Source organism: Papio anubis, chromosome X (assembly GCF_008728515.1).
Source record: "Papio anubis isolate 15944 chromosome X, Panubis1.0, whole genome shotgun sequence".
In the NCBI taxonomy this organism is placed as follows: Eukaryota; Metazoa; Chordata; class Mammalia; order Primates; family Cercopithecidae; genus Papio; species Papio anubis.
The window spans coordinates 120,379,929-120,403,969 of record NC_044996.1 but is presented as its reverse complement, the minus strand read 5'-3'; the positions used below and the strand labels follow the sequence as shown (position 1 = coordinate 120,403,969).

Below are 24,041 nucleotides of genomic sequence, written 5' to 3'. Positions count from 1 at the left end.
GGGGTTTCTACTGTCCCCTCAGCGCCTGTATGGAACATTCACACTTCGTTTTGTTAAACATATAATTTTTTTTATTTTGAGCGTGACACTTCTCCACTAGATAGCAAGGAAAAGTGGTAACAATTACACATTACACAAAAGTACTGTACCATTGCCTTTATCTTGAAGGTTTCGGAAGCCTCTACAGTTAATAAGTTAAATAAAGGGCTTGAGTACATAAATATTTGTCTAGGAACCCTACCGTATCTACAACACAGTAAGAATCTACAGGAGGACAAACTTTTACCATACCACGCTGAGTGCAATTGCGTTATAACATTTCAAATATACAAAGCTCTGTTCTTTTTTTTTTTTTTTTAATAACAATGGTATGTACAGAATCAATAATCACAGTTTGGTGACTTCAACAGTCCATATTCTAGCAGAGTATTTCCCTTTGGTTTGATATAAAAACCTTGGTTGGTGTATGATAAAGAAGAGAACAAGAACAAGATGCCCCTTTCCTTTAAGTGCACTGTTAGCTATCTTACAGGCTCGCATTTGCTTCCCGAGCCCTGGCTTCACGCTGGGGCCCCTCATTGGGGAGATCAACTTCGAGCGCCAAAATGCTATTTAAAAAAAAAAAAAAAAAAAAAAAGGGCTAAGTGGGGTGTCAGGAGAAAGAGGTTGGGCTTTTTAAATTTTTTACTTCAATGTCAGGCGTCTGGGGGAGAAAACCTCCCCGATATTTTCAGGAAAGCAAGAACAAGAGAGAGTGGATGTTGGAGTTGGAGCGAGGTTGGCAGTAGCAGGGGCAGGGGTGGGTGGACAGCCAGCCGAGGAGGTGCCACGTCCCAGAGCGCAGAGGGCTGCCATGCCCGCATCCAGAGTGCTGCGAAGGCGGCTGCGCTCTCTCAGTGCCGTCTCGGGAGTGTGCTGGTCCTCTGTTTCCATTTGGTCTTGAGTGGTGCTGAGTGAGGTGACCTTTCGGGGCGCGCGCGGGGCGCGGGGGTGGAGGGCAGCCTTTAGCACACCTCCTTGCCCGTGCTGGTGCCCGGCAGGATGTTGAGCTGCGTCAGCTGCGCCGCGTGCTCCTTGGCCTTGAGCCTCAGCGCGGCTATGCTAGAGGCGCGTCTGTCTGCGGCCGCCGTGGCCGGGTCGGCCAGGGCGCCCGATGCCACTGCGCCCTCCACGGCGGGTGTGGGCTGTCTCAGGAGAGCGGCCGCGGTCGACGCGCTGGTCAGGGGGGCCATTGTGGAGAAGAGCCTGCGGGGAGAGCAAACAGCGCGGTCATGGCCTCGGGACCTGTGCGCGGCGCCTCGGGCAGCGTCTCCAGCCGCTAGTCGCCGCGGCAGCTGAGGGGCGCGGTACCCACGGGACCCGGATGGGCCGCGGCGAGGGGGGAATGGGCAGAGGGCGCGGGCGGAGGCTGGACCCCGCAGAAAGGGCTTTCCCAGGGCAGGGAACCGACTAGGGTGAAAAGACCGAGTCCAGATATTCCCCGAGGGGCCGGGCCGGGGTCCACAGGCGGGCGTGGAAACCCCACGCCCCACGGCCCAGTGGCGTGCATTCGGTGGTTTCGCTTAAACGGACGCTGTATTCCAAGGCCAGAGGCTGCAGACACTATCTTCTAGGAGAGAATGCGGAGGGAGAAAAGGAGAGACGGAGAGCAAAAGAAGAAGGGAAGGTGGAGGGTGGGAGTGGGGAGGAAAAAAGACGGAGAAGGTGGGATTCCAGCTGCCCAGGCGCACGCCGCGGGCTCTGAGGTCTCCCTCCGGCTCCTCGGCCCGGGACTTACTGCGCCCTGGAGAAACAGGCCTAGCTCGCCGGCCTCCCGGGCCACCCGCGCCGCCGCGGCCGCCCTTCCGCCCGGGACTCAGCGACCCGCGTCTGGCCAGTGCCCGCGGGTGGGAGTGAAGGACGACCGCCTGTTGATTTCCGCTCGACGGGCGGGTGTCACCTGCCAGCAGCCCCACATCCTGGCGCGGCGACCCCAGCTGTCTTCCCCGCGCCCCTGTGACCTCTGGCCTCAGGGAGCCCCCGACCCACGACCCTGGCGCGCGGCGCAAGGCGATGCCCAAGCCTGGCACCCACGCCAGCGCCACCGCCTCCGCGTGGCGCCGGGATTACTCCACGTGACGCTTCCACCCCATGCACACAGCACCCGGACATTAGCTGTGGCCGGAGCCGCCCGGGGCCACCGGACACCACCCCCACGCCCACCGCTTTGGAGTGCCCGCGAGCTTTCCCGACCGCCTCCCTGAGGGCTCTGGCTCCAGGCCCGCGGGGCCAATTCCGAATTTCCAGGGTTAGAAATGAGCCCACCTGGGCTCACGGAGCGCCGCCTCCTTCTCCCAAGCCCACTGCTCACTCCTCGCACCACCCTAGCCCAGACCCTCTTCCAGCCTCTCCGAATCTCGCAACTCGGTCCTCCAGCCACGGTTCGCCTGGGTTTACAAGTCACTTGTCAGAGGGAAAAAGTGGAGGGAGGGAAGAGACAGAACTTTAAAATTTTTCTCAGAAAGATATGATAAAGTGTGACCCGGAGGTGGCGTAGTAACATGCCCTGGTTCCATTAGGTAAACTGAGTCACTAACTCTGCTTCAGTGCACTCGCTGTTTATTTTATTGGTTTGTTATAAGAAACTAAATTTACTCCGAGTCTTAATTTTCTGTAAGATGATTTTTTGTTAAGCAGCTGCGCAGTTGGATGAATCTATTATTTCTTTGTTCTCCCAAAGAGTGATCATTGAAGCTGCATCCAGTTTTATTTTCACTGCGCTAACACAATACATCCCTCCTTTGTTTCTTTGTCTATGTGATTATGCAGACTTTTTATTTCCTCATTCGATGTTCATTAAAGAAAAGGAGTTATAAGATGAGCTGTTTCTTTTATTTCGTTGTCTTGTACTACCTTGTAGATCGGGGCTTGCACATACGGAGGTGTCGTTGGCAGCGGGTCACTTGAGTGACAAGGAAGATGGAGTCTGGGGCAGAAGAAAGAATTCTGTGCACCCAGAGGGCCTGGTGGCTCGAGGGCTCCCATGGGGATGAGGGCTGTGTTCCTCAGGTTGCCAGGTTTGGGGGCATGAGGAAGAACTTTTGCAAAACTTGAAAAGTCATCCCTGCTCTGTACCCTACACCTGTACATGTTTGCTTGAATACCACCTATGGTGGGAGTTGCTGCAGCCTTCAGATGGTACTTTTACAGCTTTCATTCCCCGTTGTCACGGTTGTCGTTACTGCCACTGCCTTCCCCTTTCCCATTCAGTTCCAAGTCAATCCCTTCAAGACCCCCCTTTTTTTGAGGCGCAATTAGAGAGTTTTTTCTTTGGCTACAGTCTCTGAGGTTGAGCCAAAGAAAAAGATGTGTGTAACCCTGTTTGACTCCTGCCTCCTCCCTGCCCCCAGCCTCTGTGTGTATGAGAGACAGACAGACAGACTTCCGAGGCCATGCGTTACCTGCCGAATGCCGGGCTGATGAAAGCCGGGTGTCGGAACACTGCCGCTCCGAGGAAAGTGCTCAGGCCCAGCGGCGCTCCGCTGGGCGGCAGGCTGGCCGAGCCGGGAGGCGGAGGTAGGCTCGGGAAGGCGGCGGCGGCGGCGGCGGCAGCGGCAGTCCAAGCAGAGTCCAGCGCCGGGTGGTGCGGAGGGAAGGGGCTGGCGTCCAGGTAGGGGCTGAGCGGGTGGGTAGCAGAGAGCGGCCCCGGGAAGGGTAGCCCCGGGGGGTGGGTCTGCGCGCCCGCCTTCTCCCGCTTGCGCCACTTGGCCCGACGGTTCTGGAACCAGACCTGCAAGGCAGAGAGAGCCCAGGGTCGGCGCGGCTCGGGCCAGCGGGCGCACGGGGCGCGTACCCGTCCCTTCACTCGGCGCGCTGCAGGGGCCCCTTCCTTTCCACCGCGGCCCGCGCCCACCTGCCCCTCTTTGGCCTCAGGTAGTTTTCGGACATGTCTGGGGCCAAATGAGCAGTGAATAGGAGCCACAACTTCAAGTCAGCAGGAAACAGGACAAGCAAACCCTTTCTGCCCGCATTCCAACTGGGCCAGTTTTCCAAGTTTAAGGAACGCGATTCAGTGTGTTTAGAGTTGGGGAAACCAAGTTTAAACGTCTGTGCTGACACTTGCTTGCTAGGATCTTTAGGCAGGTCACTTAAACCTCTCTGAACCTCAGTTTTCGAATCTGTAAAATGGGGATAATAAAACTTCACTCATAAGGCTGTTATGAGGACTGGGTAAAATAAGGCAAGTGAAAGCATGCATTCAATGGTGACTCTAGGGAATGGGCAGCCACCAAGAGATGAGGGACATACTTGTTTTACTGTATGTCAGCTATTTTCACCTATTTCAGATTTACGCAAGAGCTGGCAAAATTCTTGGCTCTGTATGGAAGAGGAAAGTGGAGAGATAGTTCATTTATTCTTTTCAGAAATATTTACTGAACACCTAAGAGCACTATGCTGGGTTCTGGGGTTCAGGGAGGGATGAGAGGGAGGGAAGAAGTGCTCGAGTTAATTAGCAAGCATACATTTCAAGGGGTCATTCCTCTATGAAATGAAACAGGGGTACACAGCCTGCTCTTGGCAGGGGCTCCCCGCAGGACCCAGTTCTATGCAGGAAGGCACTGACTACATGGATGAAGCAGGCAGCAATACCTGGGCGCATAGAAATCAGAGGGCAGGATAGGTGTAGACTTTTCACATCTTCAGAGCTAACAAGTCTTTTATTTCCTTTTGGAGATGTAGTTTAAATCGGTTATTTAAATAAGATAGTTCTAGGCTTGGAGGAGGTTTTCAGCCTGAGGTATTTTCCTAATTGCTAATAGAAAGCAATTTTAATAGAGACCTTTACCTGAAATATGGCAGCTACCATCATCTAAAAATAAACCCCAGGAGCATGAAATTATTTTTATGTGACCTGCTCATCACACCCACAGCTGGGAAGATATGCTCCTTCTCCCCTGAAGGCATTAATATTTTTAGGGCTGGGTTTATAACTGCATGCAAGTCTGAAAATTAAGAATGAACTCCAGGGCTATACAGAGTTATATTAAAATATAATGTAAATTATCCCAGAGGAATATATTTTAAAATGTGAAACACATCCATATTTTTCAAATCTACACACTGGGACTTGTTACCAGCAGTAGCATCTAAGCTTGGTTTGACTTCTAGACAGCCCCCCAGGGCAAGAAAAATCAAGAATCCAAATCGGTCAATTACTTCCAATTCTGCCAAAAGGGGGCCCTTTGACACCATTCCACAGCCTTCAAAATAATCTATTTGTGAATTTCAGAAACACTTCAGTGTGGAAACCCAGAGGCTTGAAAAAGTAAGACTGTAGATGGGACCGGACTGGGTGGGCAGCTTTTGTGTATCCAAATCTGTCTAGACAAGAATATCCGCCACTCCTTGATCGCAGTGAAAGAATAAGGGGAACTGGGGGCAGTGGACTCAGAATGCCCTCAAAGAACGTGGAAACCTTTTTACAGACAGATCGTCTCTCCCCGCTCAACTGCAATTATCAAGATGTCCCCCTGCAATTCCTCATTATTGAATTAATACCTCTGAGGCCCCCCAAAGGTAAACGAAAGGACTCTAATAATTCATATTCACTTAATTACATCTTCTCCAGTGAATAGGGAGAGAGGAGAAAGGGAGGGGGCGCTCTCTTTCTTTTTAAAAGTTATTTAACTTTCCCACGATTCGTTCCCCTGAGCTGAAAATACGGAGTTGCTGTCACATCTCTGTTTGACAATGGAGAAATGTGTCAACAGAAAGGAGGGGACAGGCCTCATCATTAGCCCTCTAATGCAAGAAGCTGTTGTGTATTAAATGAGCCATATGGAATTTATTGTGCTTTATCAGCGCTTGATTTTGACTGTAAAGTGATTCACTCAGCTCCTAACCCGGGGACATCTGTTTTCTGTTGGCCATCGGGGCTGCTCAGTGTTGATCGTCTCTTTGGTTATGAGGCCTGGGTTCGGAAATGCACTCTGGTATGGGGCTGCAAACACCTTTAATAGCATTGCACTCACTCCCTATTAGATCAATGTGGGCTCATTGCTATAAAAAATGGGAAATCAAATAGCATTAGCCAGCTCCTTGTGTGGGGCGGAGGGGAAATCAAACAGCATTTTGCCTTCAAATGGCCCTGTTTGTTCTAGCACTAAGTGGGCTTTTATGAAGCCCGATTGGAGACTTAATCGCAGCCAAATACCTGCTTGGGGCTGAGCGGATTTGTCTAACAACCAAATCCATGCTCCATCCCATTATTTCAATCAGGAGAAGTAGGTTGGTGGATTGTTTCCTATAGGGGCTTTAGGGCTAGGGGCTCCCAAACTGCAGTCTCAGGGACTCTAAAGCCCTTGTTCTGATCCTGAACTCCTTCCTCGGGCTCCCAAACCCAAAAACCTCCCCCTTCCACCTCCCATGTCTGAAGTTTTAAATATCTTTGTGTGTGAGAGAGTGCTTGGGTCTACTTTTCTGATTCTGCTTCTCTTGGTTTTGTGAAGGGGATCTCAACCCTCCCCCGCCCGCCTACCAACCCATCTCTCTCTCTCCTGCTGGCCCCCAGCCCTCATCCCTCCTTCTTCCCTCTGTTGTGCAGCTCACCTGGACTCGGGCCTCGGTCAAGTCCAGCCTCATGGCCAGTTCCTCCCTATAAGAAAGCAACAGACAGACAGGAGGTCACTGCAGGCCCCAGCAATGCCCTCTCAGCTATCCACTCCTCTATGGCAGGCCTACTCCACTAGGGTCTCCCCTGGCTGCCTGCCCCCAACCCCCAAACATATGGGCATTGCCATTCCATCACCCCTGGGGTGCTAACTATTTGACTGAAAATGCAAAAACACGAAGTACATTGCCAGATATAGGATATTATCTATTATATCATACTACATTCGTGTGTGACAAGCAAGGGTGGCTTCTTGAGTCTCTGAGTCTACAAACCTGGGTACACAGGTTCTCTCTCACTCTCTTAAGCCAGAGTTAGACAACACACACACACACACAGCTTACACCCTGTTTTGACCTAATATTAAGTGGAATAGGAACTCAGCACTTAAGTAAGAAAATATTTTTCTGTCCCCTTGGTTTCATTCTGCCTTCTTTTTAAAAATTTCTCTTCCCTCCTTCTTTCTTCTTCTCTTTCCAGCGCTATGCCTTTCCCTCCATCTCTCTCTCCCCCGCCTTCCTCCCTCCATCATCCCCTTGGGTTACACTCCCCATTACCCTCTGCAGGTATGTTAAGCTTGTTAAGAGTTCAGTGGGGTAATTTTTCGATTAAACAAAATTCTGCGCACCTCCTGACTCCAGTGCCCACTACAAACCCTGCCCATCTCAGGGGAAGTCAATTTAACTGAAACCCTACCCCGTCATTGCAGTTATTACTGCGACAATTAAGGCAAATAGGAAACCATTAAGATGCTGTAAAACGGCTTACGACCTGTTTACCGAAAATATGAGTGCGCCGAGAATAATTGGCCCTCCGCTCGCTGATATGAAAGAGCGGGGGCCGCCGAAGCCTGGGACCTGGGGTTGCCCTGCCGGTAGGCCCCCAGTCCACACCTGAAACTTCAGCACCAGAGGTAAACCGTCTCCATAAGTGCCCTCCGTTGTCCCCAGCTACAGCGGGCATCAGCAAATCTAAAGCGGCACTTCAGGCTGGCTCAGGGCCGGAGCCAAGGGGCTCAAACTCCTGGGTTGGAAGGAGGTGGGGGTGGGGCGGGGAAAAGGAGCTGCCCCTCCTCGTGCACTTCGGTCCTCCCCCGCCCCCAAGCCCGCCAGAAGCTAAAAAAGGGCGGACCTGGATGCCAACTGACACCAGCTCAGTTTCTTCTTTGGAAATACACACGTATGATAAACGCAAAACGCTGGTCGGCCAATTCGCTATTCGATAGCACACATAGGTTTTTAAACTTATTTCCTTTTTTAAAGATAAGGAAAGGACTGGGTGACACAGGGGAAGACAAAGTGTAGCCCAAGCGATGACCAGGTTTAAGTGCCTTTGCCTGGCATTAAGTCCGCTCTTTTCTGTTTCCGGTTAGGAGAGTTAGGGAATTGCCAGGCCAACTACATTTTGGAGTTAACTCGGCCTCCCGAGCCCTAAGCAGCGATTTCTCCTCTGGTTCAAAGTGGCGGGCAGCATTCCCCTTCTAAAATGCACATTGAAAAGCTGCGCACGTCTCCTTTGAAGGAACTGCCCGCGCTTGACAAGCCCCGCGCTACGCAGTCACCGATCCCTTTCTCCCCCTCAGTGGGGGACGTTTGCCCTAACCCTTGCTCCTCGCCTGAGCTCAGAACTTGGCCTTGGGGTGGGAGAGAAGGACCCCTACCTGGACCGGCGCCCCAGGTGGTCGGCTGAATAAGCTGGGGCCGAGGGTCCAGTCATCACACAGGCACATGTTTCCCAGAAAAACAAATGGAGGTGGAGTGTGACCAGGTGGAACACCTGGCTTGGACACTGATCCAAAGAGAAAATTCCCCCAACTGCTTTGTCTACTCCCTGCCAGGCTTCCAGCAATCATTGCCCACCCGGTAAACCCGTTTACATTAAACGCACGGTGGGTTTAATGTGTGTGTCGGAAGAGGACAGAGAGTAGAAGGGGAGAGTCTGGCTGGGGCCCCTCAGGTGTTCAGACACCAAACACTGCCCAGTTCTGATTTCCTTTGGTTATTTCAGGAGTCCTGAAACGACAGAACTCGAATCTTTTTAAAGGCCTTCTCCGCTGGCACAGGCTCCAGCTTCACTGCGAACTGCGTAACTGATACCCACCAGGCTCCTGGGGCACCAGGCGGGGGTGGCGAGAGCACAGCACAGCGACCAAAAATAGCCCCTGCTTTGCTCTGGCCGCACGACCGCGGACAGCGCTTCCTGAGCCTCGCCGGGGACCTAGCCCGGACTGCAGCTCCGGAGGCCTTGTGTCTGCCCTCTGCTGCGCGCGCGTCTCCAAGGTGGCGCTTTCCGGCGCTCTTTGGAGAGGCTGTTTCTTTTCCTCTCTCTAACTAAAACTTGTAATTTGAAAACATTAAACTGCAACGACCTTGGGAAGGAGAGAAACCATTCCAGCCTAAACTTAAAGCCCAAACCGGGGTAGGGGTGGGGGGAGTGGGTGGTTTGGGTGAGCAAGGGTGGGTGTGTTGGGAGGGCGCTCCTCCGCAGAGTCCAGGAGCCAAGTGTCCGCCCTGAGGCCGGGGCCCCTGCCCGCCCGCTGTCCCTCCCTGGGGCCCGCGTGCGCTCTCCGCCGCTGCGGCCGCGACCACCCTACGCACTTACCTGGTGAAGACGTCGGGGTAGTGCGTCTTCTGGAACGCCCGCTCCAGTTCTTCCAGCTGGTAGCTGGTGAACGTGGTGCGGTAGCGCCTCTGTTTGCGTTTCAGCAGCCCCTCCTCCGAGTCGCTGCCCGCAGACAGGCACACGCTGTCCTCGCCGTCCTTGCCCTCAGCGTCTTCCGGGTGCAGCAGCAGCTCTTCCTTGGGTGACAGCTCCCCGCCCTCTGTGACCACTGCAGCAGCAGCTGCTGCGGCCACGGCGCCAGTGGCAGCCACGGCGCAGCGCCGGGGCTCCTTGAGCAGCGCGCGGGCGTTGTCCTCCAGCAGCTCCTCCTCGTCGTCCTCCAGCAGTTCCTCTTCCTCGTCCTCATCCTCTTCGTCCTCCAGTAGCTCCTCCTCGTCTTCCTCGGTGCCGGTGCCGCCACCCGCAGCCGGGGCGCTGCCCGGGCCCCCGGCCGCGCCGAGGCGTTCCTCCGGGTGCGTGACGCCCCCCGGGCCGCCCAGCTCATCCAGCGCGGGCGGCGGCGGCACGAAGGGCGCCCCGTTCTCGCGGTACGACTTGCTGCGCCTGATGCTCACCTGCGGCGCCTGGCTGATCTTGAGCGTGTCCCAGGCCGCGGCGGCCGCGGCCGCGAGCGGCCACGCGGCGGCCTGCGCCGTCCGGCCGTTCCCCCGGCCGCGCGGTTGGCGGTGGCGGCGGAGGGGCCTCCCCGCGTGGACCTGCAGTGGCCGTGGCGGCTGCCGCCGCCGCCGCCGCCGCCGCCGCCGCCGCCGCTGCAGCACCCTGAAGGAGGCGGCCCCCACCCGGGCCGTACAGGCGCCGCAACTTGGGCGGCAGGTGCAGCTCGGCCTCGAACGGGGCGCTGCTGCTCTTGGGGGAGCCTGCGGGCAAGGGAGAGCGATCAGCCAGCCGGCCGGGAGTCCCTGCCGCGGCTGCTGCCGGGGCCCGCCCGCAGTTGCTCCCCCAGTGCCTAGGCCTAGGCGTGCGGGGACCGCGCACCACCAGACTTCGACGCCTTGGCCTCTTTCTCCACTTTTCTTGCTCTTTCTTTCTTTCTCCACTTTCATTCCTTCCCACTTCCTCTTTATTTCCCTATCTTCCTTCCATGTCCACCATCTTCCCCTTCCTTTTCTCTCCTTCTCTTTTTTCTTTTTCTTTCTCCCCCTCCCTTCTTTTCCTCATCTCTCCTTCTCTCCCCTTTTCTTTCTCTTTTCGCAGGCTTTCTCTCCCCTCTCTCCTTTCTTCTTTATTCCTTTCTCTTTCCCCTTTCCTACTCTCTCACTTTTATTTCCCTTCCCACTTCAGGGCAGAGGAAAATCCGAAAACATTCTACAACTTTAAAAAAAAAATCACCATCATCCTGAAAACTTTGCGCACGACCTCTGCCCGCTGCTCCACCATGAGGGCAAGGGCTGGCAAGAGGGTTGCAGCCCTGAGGGCGACCGCTGCGGGGCGGGGTGGGGGACAGCGACCCTGTGGCCCCAAGTGCAGGCCGCGCCCCAACAGCCCACAGCGGGAGAGAGCTGGGGGGCTTCTTGCACAAAAAGGCAAAGAAAAATCATCCTGGCAAAAATGTTCTGGGAGAGGCCTGGGGCAGAGAGGGAGTGGGAGTGCAGCAGGCACAGGCCGCTCCTTCCTTTTGAGGAAGCGCCTGGCATAGGTGCCACTGCAAGCTAAAAAAAGAAAGCAAAAAAGTCAATTTTATTTAAATGCCCCCTTCTCAACCGTCTGCTCCTGCCGTCCAAACTGCGTTGTGGCTGGACGGCTGGTTTTGAATTTTAAAAGAAATCAACAGTTCTTTCCTTTCCCTGCGACACCTCTGCAGCAAGCTGGAGGCGAAACTTGAGGGTAACAGGCTCGGGGCAAAAGGATACTTGTTCTGGAATTTTTAATTTCAGAAAAAAATAAAATATTTTAAACAGCTCAACTCTATTTTAAAAAATAAAATAACAGAGAAAAAAATTAGCACCCAGAAGTCACACATTTCATACATTTTAAATACATTAAGGAGCATTTGGAGAATCCCAGGAAGATGTTTTCTGCAAAGCTTTGGTTTAAAAGGTCACAAGTAATCTACAATTAAAAAAATAAAACCAAAACACCGCATATACAGAAATCTTCCAAAGAGGAAAGGCCAAGGCTCGCTCAGCCTGGAGACCCCGATTCACCAGCTTTTGGGCTTCTTGTCTTCATCAAGTTGTTGCTACAAGGGTCCACCGGCCATCTACTGTTTCTGACCTGTCGCCCCTCTTCAGAGCACACCCAAGGCCACCAAAAGGGGCATTTAAACAACCTAACGATCAACACCGAAAACCTAAAGGCTCCCTAAGCGAAAACGGGCCTTTTTCTGGAAGCAGGGAGGGAGGGAGAGACAGCCCCTGGCTAGATATTTAACGCTCTGTGAGGCAGCAGGCCTCAGAGTTATGCCCTCTCCTTCCTTCCTCTCCAAATTGACAATTCCAGGCCACTGGCCCCCGAACACTAAACATCCAAATCAGGGCCCAACGCCCTTAGTAAGTGCCTGACGGGCGCATCCTTACCTTGCACTGCCTTTTCTGGGTCGGCGCGGCTGGTCAGCGGAGCAGGCAAGCTCTGCGCCGCTCCCAGCAACCGCATTTTGCACGGGCTCCTCCGGCCCAGGATGCTGTCGATGCAGTAGGAGGAGAGCAAAGTTGGAGATTTACTTTTGCACTCGGGCCTCTCGGAGCAGCCCTCCTCCTGGTACTGATTGCTCATGGCTGGGGCTTTTTCCCAGGGCGCAGAGAGCAGATCGCCGGCTGCCTCTCCCGGAGGGTGGGATGGATGGGTGTGTGTTGGGGGTGGGGTTAGATAGCGGGTTATAATGGATATTATTGCGATCTTTGTGCCTCTCTGCCTCCCTCGGTTGCCGGCTGCCGGCTCCCGCCCTGCCCGCGGCCCGAGCTCGCCCTCTCCGCGCTCAGGACAAGCGGTAACAAGTGTAGTGAGCAGCGGGCGCAGAGCTCTGGAGTCTCTCTCCTCCACGTGCTGAGAGGCGCCCTCTGATTGGCTCTCGCCAGAGGCCGGGCAGCGTCGGCCTGTGGGCGCGGCGCAAAGCCCGTACTGGATTCCAGAGGGGCAGGCGGGGATGGGGGCAGCGGGCACGCACCAGGGCCAATTTTCCTTTTCTTTTCTTTTCTTTTCTTTTCTTTCTTTCTTCTTTCTTCCTTTTCTCTTTCTTTCTTTCTTTCTTTTCTTTCTTTTTTTAAATTACCAATTTTCTAAGTCTGCCATCCTCTTCCTGCAACTCCTCCTTTGACCCTTTAGTGTCGGCCGAAGTTCTAGCTTATTTGGGATGTCAGGCCTGTGAATGCCATCCGGGCGGCGTGCGCCCCTTCCACTAACCCGAGGACCTCGTTCCCTGGAGGCGAGGCCTCGAGGCTCACGTTCAGACTCACTTGGCACTTTTCAAAGGCGATATTGGGCTCCCAGGACACCGCCTTGACCTCACTGGCGTTCATTTGCGGTCCTCTCTAGGCCGGAGGGGCGTCGAGGGGCCAGGGTGACCGCCCCAAGCAAACATCTGCCGTCTGGGAGTTCGCTTTTCTCTTGTGGCCCAAGGCATTGCGCTGTCTGTCTTCACCCTGAGCCCGACTGTGGCTCTCTTGTTTGTAGCGTCCCCCAGCCGTTCTCCTCTCGGTTTTAAACTCTGCAATGGGAAAAAGCCTCCTTACAGACAAAGCTCTGCCAGAGGCGTGCGGCCTTCCCTAGAGCATTTACTGGGTGGGAAGGGACAGGCGAGTATCAGCAGCGAGGAGGGGCGACTGGGGACGAGTCTGGGGGCCTCCTCTTTCTCCCTGGACTCTCTTCCCTCTTCCCGCCACAAATTCATATCTGTTAGGCAGTCACCCTGAGGCTGTTCACCTTCCAATCGCACCTAGGGAGCAGAACCCTCGGGGATGCCTGACCTCTCCAGGGTGGAAGGAACCCAAATTCTGCTGCAGCCAAATCTAAGCGTCTAAAATTCTGAATTCTCATGACCTGGCTCCCTTGAGAAAAGGTGAGAGAGTGAAACTTAGGCATAGCACCCTTCTTCCCAAACAGTTTCCAGCGCCGAGAACCAAAATCCAACTCCGACTGAAGTTGGGTCGAGCCTGGGCCAGGGGCCAGCACGGACGCCTTCCCTTCCTGGGTGCAGGTTCCTAGGGATTTCCAGGGGCCCCGACGCTGGCAGAGTTGGGGCGAGGGTGGTGGGTGAGAGAGGGGCCAGGGAGGGGGAATCCACGCCGGGTTTTCCTCTCTCAACCCCCTCCAATGTGTCAAAGAGAAAAGCATTTTACAAAGGATTATACTTGAATCACTTACAGTCAGTATTTAAAAATACAAGGATGCATAACTGGGATTTTTTTTTTTTTTCAGCCATAAACATCTGCATAACTCTTGGATGCTGGTGGGTGGGTAGCAGACAGATCGGGCTGCCTTGGCAGGAGCCTTCAAGACAAAACTGGGGGGAGGGGATGAAGGGTTGGGAACAGGCACATGAATAATGCGAATACTAATACTGATACTACTACTACTATTCAAGACAGGACAAAAAGAATTTCTCCGTCCCTCTCTGTCTCTCTCTTTGGCTTTTAGCTTAATTCTCGTCCGTTTTTCCTACACTTGGAAGATGGGGCGGGCTGTGGTGCGGAGCGGAGGAGAACCCGAGCCATCGCTGACATTTGATTTTCCTTTAAGCCCTCTCTGCGATTCCAAGTCACCTGGGATCTTTCCTTGCCTTTCCCGCATTCTTCCTTTTCCATCCCCACCAAGAGTTCGGCGTTTTTACACCGTCCGGTTCAGCTTTAAACTAATATTTTGCGCTCTGATTTCCTCCCACCCTCCCTCCCCGGCCCGGAAGGTGCATTCCCGGCGCGGGTCTCATCGCAGCCAAGAGGAGTAAAGAAGCTTCGGTTTCCTCCTAGCGTCCAGCCGCGGACCCTCGCGGGCGTCCCTGCGGCTTGGTGGCTGGGGGAGACAGAGGCACTTTTCCCTCCCCGGCGGGCCCCGCGTTGCAAATCTACAAGACCCGGCTGCCGGGTGGCTCTGTGACTTCAGAGTCGGCTCCGCACACGCAGGGAGTGGGCTGAAAATGAGTCCAAGAAAGATCATGTTAAACAAAAAGACAAATGCACAAATCATTTCTGAGAGCCCAACGGAGTTTCAACTCTCTGGGTGGAAGACTTCTTCGCCTCCATCCCCCTCCTTCCCCTTGTGCAGCTGTTCTTCTTTTAAAAGAAGTCGGACTTTCTGCTGGGGTGTATTCTAATTTTAATCATCCACTGTAAAAGGGGAGGTTAACAAAGAATTTCTGATTCTGACTTAATGATCCCTGGAATTAGATCTAATTCTATTAATGGGATATAAAGTGTTTTCAGGGGAGACCTGTGAGAAAACACTAGTTTTGTTTGTTCTTTTATTTATTTTTGTTATTTTCTAATCAATCTTCCCAAGTGAGTATGCTATTGGGAAACACGTCCACCTCGGGGAGAAGGGCCTGACCTAGCTCACTCTACACACAGTAGCCCTGAGACCGCCTTTGTCACAATTCAATACCCAACTTCAAAAATCTACAATTAACTTTTGCTATTTCTAAGAGATTAAATTTTAAAAATTACAGAAAACTTTTCTAAGGTGCTGGGTGGGGAGACATAAGACTATGTGGTGGTCTTCACAATGTCTCATTAGGATATGGGTTATATATATATATAATATGTTATTCTATATATCATTTTAGAAAAATAAAATGATGTCTCTAATATCTAGGAAGAGTGTAACTGATGTGTTGAGTGGGCAGACTTTTAAGAATTGGGCTATAGGATTGTGTATGAAAGAACTTACAGTTTAGCCCAATTTAATTTTACTTTGCCAGGTAAATGACACTTCACTTCCTTTTTGCCTCACTTTTACTCACTAATCAAAAGTAATTTCATTTTAGTGATAATATCATTCTTGTTTGTACTTTGTTATTCACAAGTCCAGGCTCCTCTAATCTTTGGGGTCTGTAGCTGTTGGTTTGCTTTTCCTGGACTGCTTGGAAAATGATGGTTTGCAGTTCATCTGCTTTTAAAATCAATCACTAAATAAAAATGACAATAATGGCTGGAAGTGATGGTCACATGTGTTTAGAACTGTTGTTTATGGTGAAAAATGGGGCTTGTTCCCAGAACTGGAAATAATAATTTGCCTTGAAGAGGAGAGTGGAAGAAGAAACCCCTTTCTTTTCTGAGAGCTAATTCTACATTGTAGTTTTAAAATTATATTTGCAAGAAATGTGGAATAAGGGGGGTGGCAGTTAGATGCCATTATCCAGAAGAAAAAAAATGTTTGGAAGAGAGTTAACCTCACATACTTTTCACTTGAGATGTTTTAATTTATTGTGCAATATACACATAGATAAATCAAGCTGTGATGGGCTTCCAGTTGCACCGGACAGCTCAGGTCCCCTTAAATTACGGTCAGCCTCTTCAAAACATATATTTAAACAATAGAAATAAACTTCATTGGAATCTAGCAACCAATTTGGAAGCCATTGGAAGAGAAGACAATAAGACCTGATTACACGCAAGGATTCTCTGTGATGTGATATCCCCTTTGCCAAGTCATTTTGCCGTTTTATTTATTTAATTTCTTTTTTTTTTTTTTAAACAAACTTTCATTCATTTATGGTCTTCCGCAACCTGCTAATTTAACACTGGAGCGCGTTATTGCAGTGTTAGGAGGAGAGAAAGAGAGAGAGAAAACAACAATACTGCAATGATCCAAATGATACAGTAGAATTATAGCAATTATAGTTCTACTTGTGGAAGAAAACCTTGCTGAGATCAGGCAAACAAACTGAAGCCTTGTGAGGATAACAAGCGTCGGGATTGACAGCCGGTGCTGGGAAGAGCCGGAGGGCACAAACAGAAATATTTGCTTCCCCCCAACCCCCCTTAACTTCAACCAGTCAAGGTTAACCTCCTCAAACGCTGCTTTCAGAGTCTTATCCACTTTAGGGTATGCATTTTATGCACAAATCAAGGTGTCTCCTCCTGGAAGTCTGGTAATAGGAGGAAATGTAACATAATCCGCTTGCCTAGAACTTCTCCCTCGCCTTCTCGGCCTCCTGCGTGCTCTCCACTTCCTACCCTGCCTCAGTTCTCCCCACGGCTGTTGGGATATGTCTGTGGACGGTGTATATTTGTTGATGTATTTTCAAAGAAACAGCCCGTGGAAAGGTCCAAAGGGACTGATAGAACTTGGATTTCCTGGGAAGACTCTGTCGCGTTTGCTAATCCTTCCCTCTTCGCCGTGTCCTCCGCCTAAGCCTTGGGTTCCACAGTTAGGGCTTGGCTGGGAGAGGTTTGTTGGGAAGCAGCTTTTTGGAAGCCTCCCGAGGACCACGGCCGAGCCCTCAAGGTATGGATGCGTGAGTGTGATGGCTATGTTAGGACAACTCCCCTTATTTACAAACTTCCTCACTTTCTGTTGCCCGTCAGTAGCCGGGGGAGGGGGTGGGGGAGAAAGAATTAGAGAGGAAAGAGAACCCCTCACCGCCACCACCATCAGCCATCCAGGCGGCAGCCGAGGCTTTTTCAAGCTTTGCTCCAAGCACAAAGCTGGACGAGATGGTCGCAGCCTCCTGTCTGCTCTCAGAAGAGGGGGCGTGTGTCCCCTCCCACGGGCGAGAGGCAGGTGGTTGGGCTCTGAGCTCTCACGGAGTTCCTCGGCGGGAGCTCCCCATCTTCTGTCGCCGCACCTATCCCTCCAGGTTTCCAGACCCGAGAGACAGGGAAACTTTACTGTGCCCTGTAATCACCACCATCTGCTTTCTCCTCTCCTCCGCCGGACTGCAGGACCCCGCCTACGGCCAGGGTCGAGGCGTCCCCGGTGCAGCGTTGACTCAGTAGCTGCTGCTCCGGGCGACCCTGGACGGGGTGGAGGTTGGGGGCGGGTGGGCACAGATTGGAGTTAGAGTAAGATGCAGCGGGCGACCCAACGCTTGTGTCAGTTCCCAGGCCGCGCGGACCCGAGCTGGGCTGTCGGCGTCCGCACCCCTAGCCTCCCCACCCCAGCCCCCTTTTCGGGCTCGGCTCAGAGCCACGGCCAGAGCGCGCCCCCTAGCGGGGGCTCCGAGTGGGCCGGGCTCTCCTGCTGCAACCTCTGGGGACTGAAGTTGGCAGATCCCAGTGATCCGGCAGGAATGAATGGGGGAAAAAAACAAAAGCCTTGGAAACATTTCCAAGTGTTCAATAAAAGACCCATCTGTACCTTTCTTCTCCAGCGCGTTCGTGGTTAATGTCCCCCCATGCGCGCGAGAAGGGAGATAATTGCTGGGTGGATTCTTGCCGGCGAACCTCGGGAAACGCTGGACTGAGAAGTGAAATAATTGGGGGTGGGGCCAAGGCAAGCGTGCCGAGGATGCGACACCAGCCGGGAAGTCTGAATCCGCAGTCTCTGGGGTGTTCATGGAGGCCTGGCGGCCTGCGCCCTCAGATTCCTCAGTCCCCGGTGGTGGTGGTGGTGGTGGTGGTGGCGGCGGAGTATCGTCCGAAGGCAGCTACTCTGAGATTTCTCTGATTTGACATCGGCCTCTGTGGTACCTTCATATCACTCAAGGTCCCCTCCCATCTTCTGATTTGAGAATACCCCACTCTGTGATTCTAAGTTCCCTGAGCTCAGATTTTGGGGCTCCCATCTTCTGAAGCTAGGATTCTCCACTTTTTGACTAGATGATTCCCTACCTCCTCTCTCTGGGATTTCTGCATCTTCTGACTTGATGGCCTCCTGGGTCACCACCCTGCTCCAGCTCCCCCCAGGTATCCTCCTCTCCCCCTCCTTTCACTTCTCCTGCAACATTTAAATCTGGAAATCCTCAAATCCCAGCTTCCACTACTTCCGCTACTCATACATTATCTACTCCCTCTTGGTCTGGCCAGAAATTGAGAAAAGAGAAATGCAGGGTTCTTGTCCAACCCTCTTTCACTTGTTCAACCTGGAAATAATTGAATTTCCTCGAAGCCCTTACAACCTCTGGTTTTAAAAAAGTTAAAGACGAAGCTTTTACAAATGTAAAAAATTCCCAGTTCAAATCGATCCATAACTTACTTCTTTTGCACCGTGTGTGTTAATCTGAACTCATCAATCAGAAAAACAGAAATCGTGCTTCTAAAGACTTGCAGGATTTTAAAGTTATACCAAGGCCACCAAAACACTTACTAGGTAGGGCCTAGAAAAGAAGGATCAAAAATAGTAGTGACAACAGCTCCCAGAGTCCCTCATTTTGCGATATGTCTTGCTAATTGGGAAGTTCAACACGAGGCTTTCCCTGCCCATACAAGGCTGATATTTCAGAGCGGGAGGAGCAGATGGAAGGGGTCCTGTGGGAAGGGAGGTGTGGGTGTCCCTGTGTTTAATTAAGAGTTGTATTGTGTGGAAGGGAGGAGGAAAGATGCCGGGCTGTACTGCGCTCTGTTCCCTTCATCGCAAAATAACCTGCAAGTGGAAAGAAAGAAAGAAAGAAAGAAAGAGAGAGAGAGAGAGAGAGGAAGGAAGGAAGGAAGGAAGGAATGAAAGAAAGAAGGAAGGAAAGAAAAGAAAGAAAGAAAGAAAGAAAGAAAGAAAGGAAAGAAAAGAAAGGAAGGAAGGAAGGAAGGAAGAAAGAAAGAAAGAAAGAAAGAAAGAAAGAAAGAAAGAAAGAAAGAAAGAAAGAAAGAAAGAAAGCTGCTAAGATGGAGCCGGCTCTGGAATAGACACCATTAGAACCACAGTGTTTCTGGAATAAAGATATCTAATTTCCTGCCGCAAATCACTTCCCCGATCAGAAAACACAAACAGCTGAACAGAAGGGGTAAAAAATAGAGGAGGAGGACGAGGACGAGGACGAGCAAGAAAGGCCCCGGAATAAAAATAACTGCGCAAAAGGGCTTACATTCAACGCTCTGACAGGCGACTCCTCCAAACCTGGGCCAGTTCTATCCTCCTCCCAACGACCCCCACTCTGCTCCCGACTTTCCAGCCCACCCGGGATCTCTTTTGAGACACCCAGCATCTCTGAGGGAAGGGGGACGGTTCCCAGACTGAGACTGGGACAGCGACGGTGGCGGAGAACTGGAGCACTCACGGCCTATAGGGGCCTCGTGGGGCCGCTGAGGCCGGGCCTGTCCGGCACCGACGGCGTCACCTCCTCTTCTAACCCGGCACCCCGGGCAGGGCGCTCCTTAGGGCACGGCTTGCCCGAGGCGGCCTCGGTTTCCCCGTCTGGAAGGAGGTGCAGGAGCCCAGGGGCAGGGGAGCTCCGGGCGCCCTGCTGGGGCCGCGCTACTTAGGGACGTTGCGGCTGCGGCCCCGACGCCCCTTGTCAAATCGCCTCCTGGGTCTCGGGGACCCGGTGAGCAAAGCCAAGACCCGACCCCCGGCGGCCCCAATGGCGCAGGTGAATGAGGACGCTGGACTTATGGGCGCCCGCGAGAGGGCGCGGGCCGGGAGGGCCTGGGAGGAGAGGCGCCGGGCTCCGCGTGGGGCTCGGGACCGAGGGGTCCCCAGGACGCACAGACTCGATCGCCCCTCAAAAATGACCGTGGTAGCAGGTGCAGGCCGAGAGTGGAGGCAGAAGGAGTGGGAGGAGGAGAGCAAATACATCTACTCAGATGCTAATGCACAGAAAGTGAGCCTTAGCTGTTTTTCTTTGGAGATTAAATGAAATCTCAAACGGATTTGTTTTTGAGTAGGAAATTGTAGATTTCTCACAATCGCATGAAATTTTGTGTTGCATGCCTCTAATCAACATCACATTCTTTGCCCCCACTTTAGGTTTTGCAGGTCTTAGTACAGCTCCTGGTACCCAGGAACATCTTTCCCGAATCAGAAAATTGCACTGTGGCTGTGGGAGTGTAGTAGGTACTTTTATTTGGGCAAATGGCACTTGATGTTTCATCCTCATGAGGTGAGCGCTGATTGATCTTTTCCCCTGCCCCCATCCCTTATTTATCCTGGCCCCATTCTTTTCCCTCAATTCTCCCATTACTGCTGTTGGGGCCATTTCATTGTTCATTACTCCTACGGTTTAAGGCTTGCAAAGGACTAAAAAGAAATTAAAAGCAATGTATTTTGCTTAGAGAATCCCAGAAAGGCTGGAAAGAAAGGCGATTGAAACCCACGGTTCAAGTGAAATTTAGACATAGGAGTGATTTTTACGTATTTCTTTTCATGGATAATAGAGAGTTGGCGTTATCTGTCACTGTACGTTCTACCTAATAAATAGCTGCAAGACTATAATCTAACAGGTGTAAAATTTCCCTTTTCTGACAAATGAAGAGACCACCAACAGTACAAATAGAAAATGCTGTTGTTGACAATCTCTCACACTGTAGAGCCGATTCTAAGCTAGCTTGCTTTCTCTCTTTCTTTTCTTTTCCTTTTCTTTTCCTTTTCTTTCTTTCTTCCTTTCTTCCTTCCTTCCTTCCTTCCTTCTTTCCTTCCTTCTTTCCTTCCTTCCTTCCTTTCTTTCTTTCTTTCTTTCTCTCTCTCTCTCTCTCTCTCTCCTTCCTTCCTTCCTTCCTTCCTTCCTTCCTTCCTTCCTTCCTTCCTCCCTCATGCAGGCCTGGCTTTTGGGGTATGGTGGTGTGTACCCCACACAGAGAATTGTAAACAAAGATAGGCTGATTTAATTTCTGCCCCCCCCCACACCCCACAAAAATATTGAGGAGGGATTTTTTGCTCTCTGCCAACTGAAAAAGGGACTGATCATCAGAGAAAATGCCTGTCCTTTCTTTCACTCATTCTCTTGATCTCCTCCAAAAATATGGCCTATTTAGTTATTAGGAATCATAGATTGGGAAAAGAAAAAGAACAGAGAGGGCTGTTCCAAGTTCCATTCCCTGGGAGGTCCCACTTCCATCTGGCATATGTTGAGTCCTGTTTTCCTCTCAAAGGGGGCCTTGTTTATGGAGATTTTCTCTGCATTCATTTGTTCCCAGCCATCTCTTCAACAGCTATCCCCCCACCTTCCAGGATCCCGTTGGTGAGGCTTGGTTCCCACTGCATGGAAAGCAAAAATATCTCACCCAGGAATGTCTTGTCAAAGACAGAGAGGGAAACCGGCCCAGGCAGTGCTGCCCTTGCATGTCATCATGGACCAATTTCTTACCTGCTTCTCCTCACCTTCTTTCGCTCTTCTTCAGCTTCTGGGTTGAAGCATTTTGATGTTATTTATACGAAGGAAATGACATTAGAGTAACCTTTTTATTGCATTACACTAAAGGGAGATTGAACTATAACTTTGAAAATTGTGACATTCCAATGAGAGCTATATTAAATTGCTTAAAAACATTTCGAAGGCATCATTGGTATTGTCTGTAGTGGTAAGTGAAACAAAGGATTTCACAGCATGTCGGGCTTATTACAAACTATGCTCACATTTAAGTCTTTAAGCTATTAAATAGAAGAGAGGAGAAAGGGGATGGGGAAATAGTATCAGAGTGGGATGGAAGAGAGAGACAGAAGATGCCTTAGAGAAGACAATCCTGAGAATAGAAGGTGGCACAGATTGAGCGCTTACTCTTTGCCAGTACTTAAAATGTGTTTCCTGGCCAGGTGTGGTGGCTCATGCCTGTAATCCCAGCACTTTGGGAGGCCGAGGTGGGTGGATCACTTGAGGTCAGGAGTTTGAGACCAGCCTGGTCAACATGGTGAAACCTTGTGTCTCTACTAAAAATACAAAAAAATCAGCTGGGCATTGTGGCACGCACCTATAATCCCAGCTACTCAGGAGGCTGAGGTGAGAGAATTGCTTGAACCCAGGAGGCGGAGGTTGCAGTGAGCCGAGATCGTGCCACTGCACTCCAGGCTGGGTGATACAGCAAGACTTTGTCTCAAAAAAAAAAAAAAAAAAAGTTTCCTTCATATAAAGAACACCAAAATGCTAGACTGCAGTTCTAAGTGCTTTTCACATGGATCAACTTATTAGAATCCCTCTTTTACAGATGAGAAAACCAAGGCACAGAGAGGGTGTCCAACTCAGCCTGATTTTCCCAGGATTTGCCTGGTTTTCCAACTGAAAGTCCTGTATCCTGGGAAATTCCTCAATCCCAGGCAAACTGTGATGGTTGCTCACCTGAGGCACAGGGAGAAGCAGTTTGCCCAAGGTCGCAGAGGTGGAACCAGCATGGGAATGAGCTAGGCAGTCTGACCCTGGAATCTACTGCTCTTCTCCTCTGTAAATCTCACCCATTTTTACAGAATGAGTAACTTGGGGCATTAGAGAGAGATGAACTGACTTGTCCGCAGTCACACAGCTTGCTAGTAGTGGGTGGACGACTACAATTTGGGACTAACAAAGCACACCTCCTTTCTACTCTCAGCTACCTTCTGAAAGAGGTTTTATAGAAAAGAAAGCAGCTTAAAAAAAAAAGATAGAAGTAAGGAGCTAAATAAATAAATATAGCCAAGAAAAAGACATCTACCGTATTGAGAAACATCACGACCTGGCAGTATTAGAATATGTAGCAAAAGGGGGTCACCTATATTGTAAACACAATTTATAATGAAAGACAATTTCAAAATTGCAATAAGTACACAAAGAAAATAATTATATGGCACATGTGGCCATTAGGCAGGGAACATTTTAACTTCCTAAAGCATTTGGTGTATTGTTCTGATTCCATTATTGTTCACTAATGATGGTCATTGTTCCACCTCACGTCATCCTCAAAACTGGCAGCCCCCTGCAGTGGACATTGTTTCCAAACAGCTTCTCTAGGACACTTCGGACAAACCTGCAAGAACTGATTATGTTCTGTGCATGGAGTTGGTAAGCAGGTTGTAGCTGGGCATTGGCCAGGGAAGAAGGCATTCTCACTTGGAACACAGCTCATTGTAAAAATGCAGTTTGACATCAATAAAAATAATCACTATTTGTTGTATTTCTTATAATTATAGGTCATCTCTTGGTGAGGCTCTGCAGTTCGTAAAGTGGCGATTTGGCCTCTGTCATGCTGACGCTGGAGGCAACCAGGCCCCAGAGCCTCTCCTGGCGGGCATCCTGAACGCCAGAAGCTTAGGCACAACTTCAGGGAAGAAAACATTTTGGAAATGATGAGAAAACTGTGAGGGAGTTGCAACTGTAAACAGCAAATGTGCTAAAGACCAGAGACTTATGCAGAGCTAAAAGAGGGCAGGTGGAGCTGTTCTCAGTTTTTTACATGTGAAGAAAACATTGGGCTGACTCCATTCTGATTCTGCAGAGCTAAAATGTGCCTTCACGACTGTTGTTGTTTTATTTAACACAAGCACCCGGGGCTGCGTGAGGATCAGGGCTTGATGAGCCAAAGGATTCTGAGAAAAAAGGTGAACAGCTGTGGTTCTTGTCAAACACAAACTCTTAATCGTTGCTTAATCATTCCCCCATATTAGACATTTGTGTTATTTTAATTGTTTTGCTATCACAAACAGCATTGTAATGAAAACCTTTGTGCACCTAACTTATTCTTTTGCATTGTTTCCTTTACATAATTTCCTAAGAGTGGGATTACTGATTAAAGACTATGAACATTTTAGTCTCTTGAAATATTGCCAAAAATGTCTCCAACTGGTTGAACCAATTGACACTACCTTCATATGAATGTACCAATTTTGCTACAACCTTGCCAGCATTATGTATTACAGCTTATGTATTTTGCTACAACTTTGCCAGCATTATGTATTACCCTGCCACCCCCGCCTCAAAATATGGTGATTTAAATAATTCTATACTTGAATCTAGTTCTCCTAACTCTATGCTCAGTATCTTCTCCCTCACTCCAGCATCTCTCTC

At 50.9% G+C, this 24,041-nt stretch overlaps 1 protein-coding gene across 1 annotated transcript; it reads right to left on the bottom strand.

The window, feature by feature from the left end:
• Nucleotides 1–53: 53 nt before the first annotated feature.
• Nucleotides 54–12,196, bottom strand: ARX (aristaless related homeobox). Its single transcript, XM_021932544.2, is given in 6 exon segments — nucleotides 54–1,245; nucleotides 3,441–3,769; nucleotides 6,589–6,634; nucleotides 9,251–9,879; nucleotides 9,881–10,128; nucleotides 11,788–12,196. Coding segments are annotated over 6 exon segments (1,689 nt in total). The 5' UTR covers nucleotides 11,984–12,196; the 3' UTR covers nucleotides 54–1,004.
• Nucleotides 12,197–24,041: the final 11,845 nt, after the last annotated feature.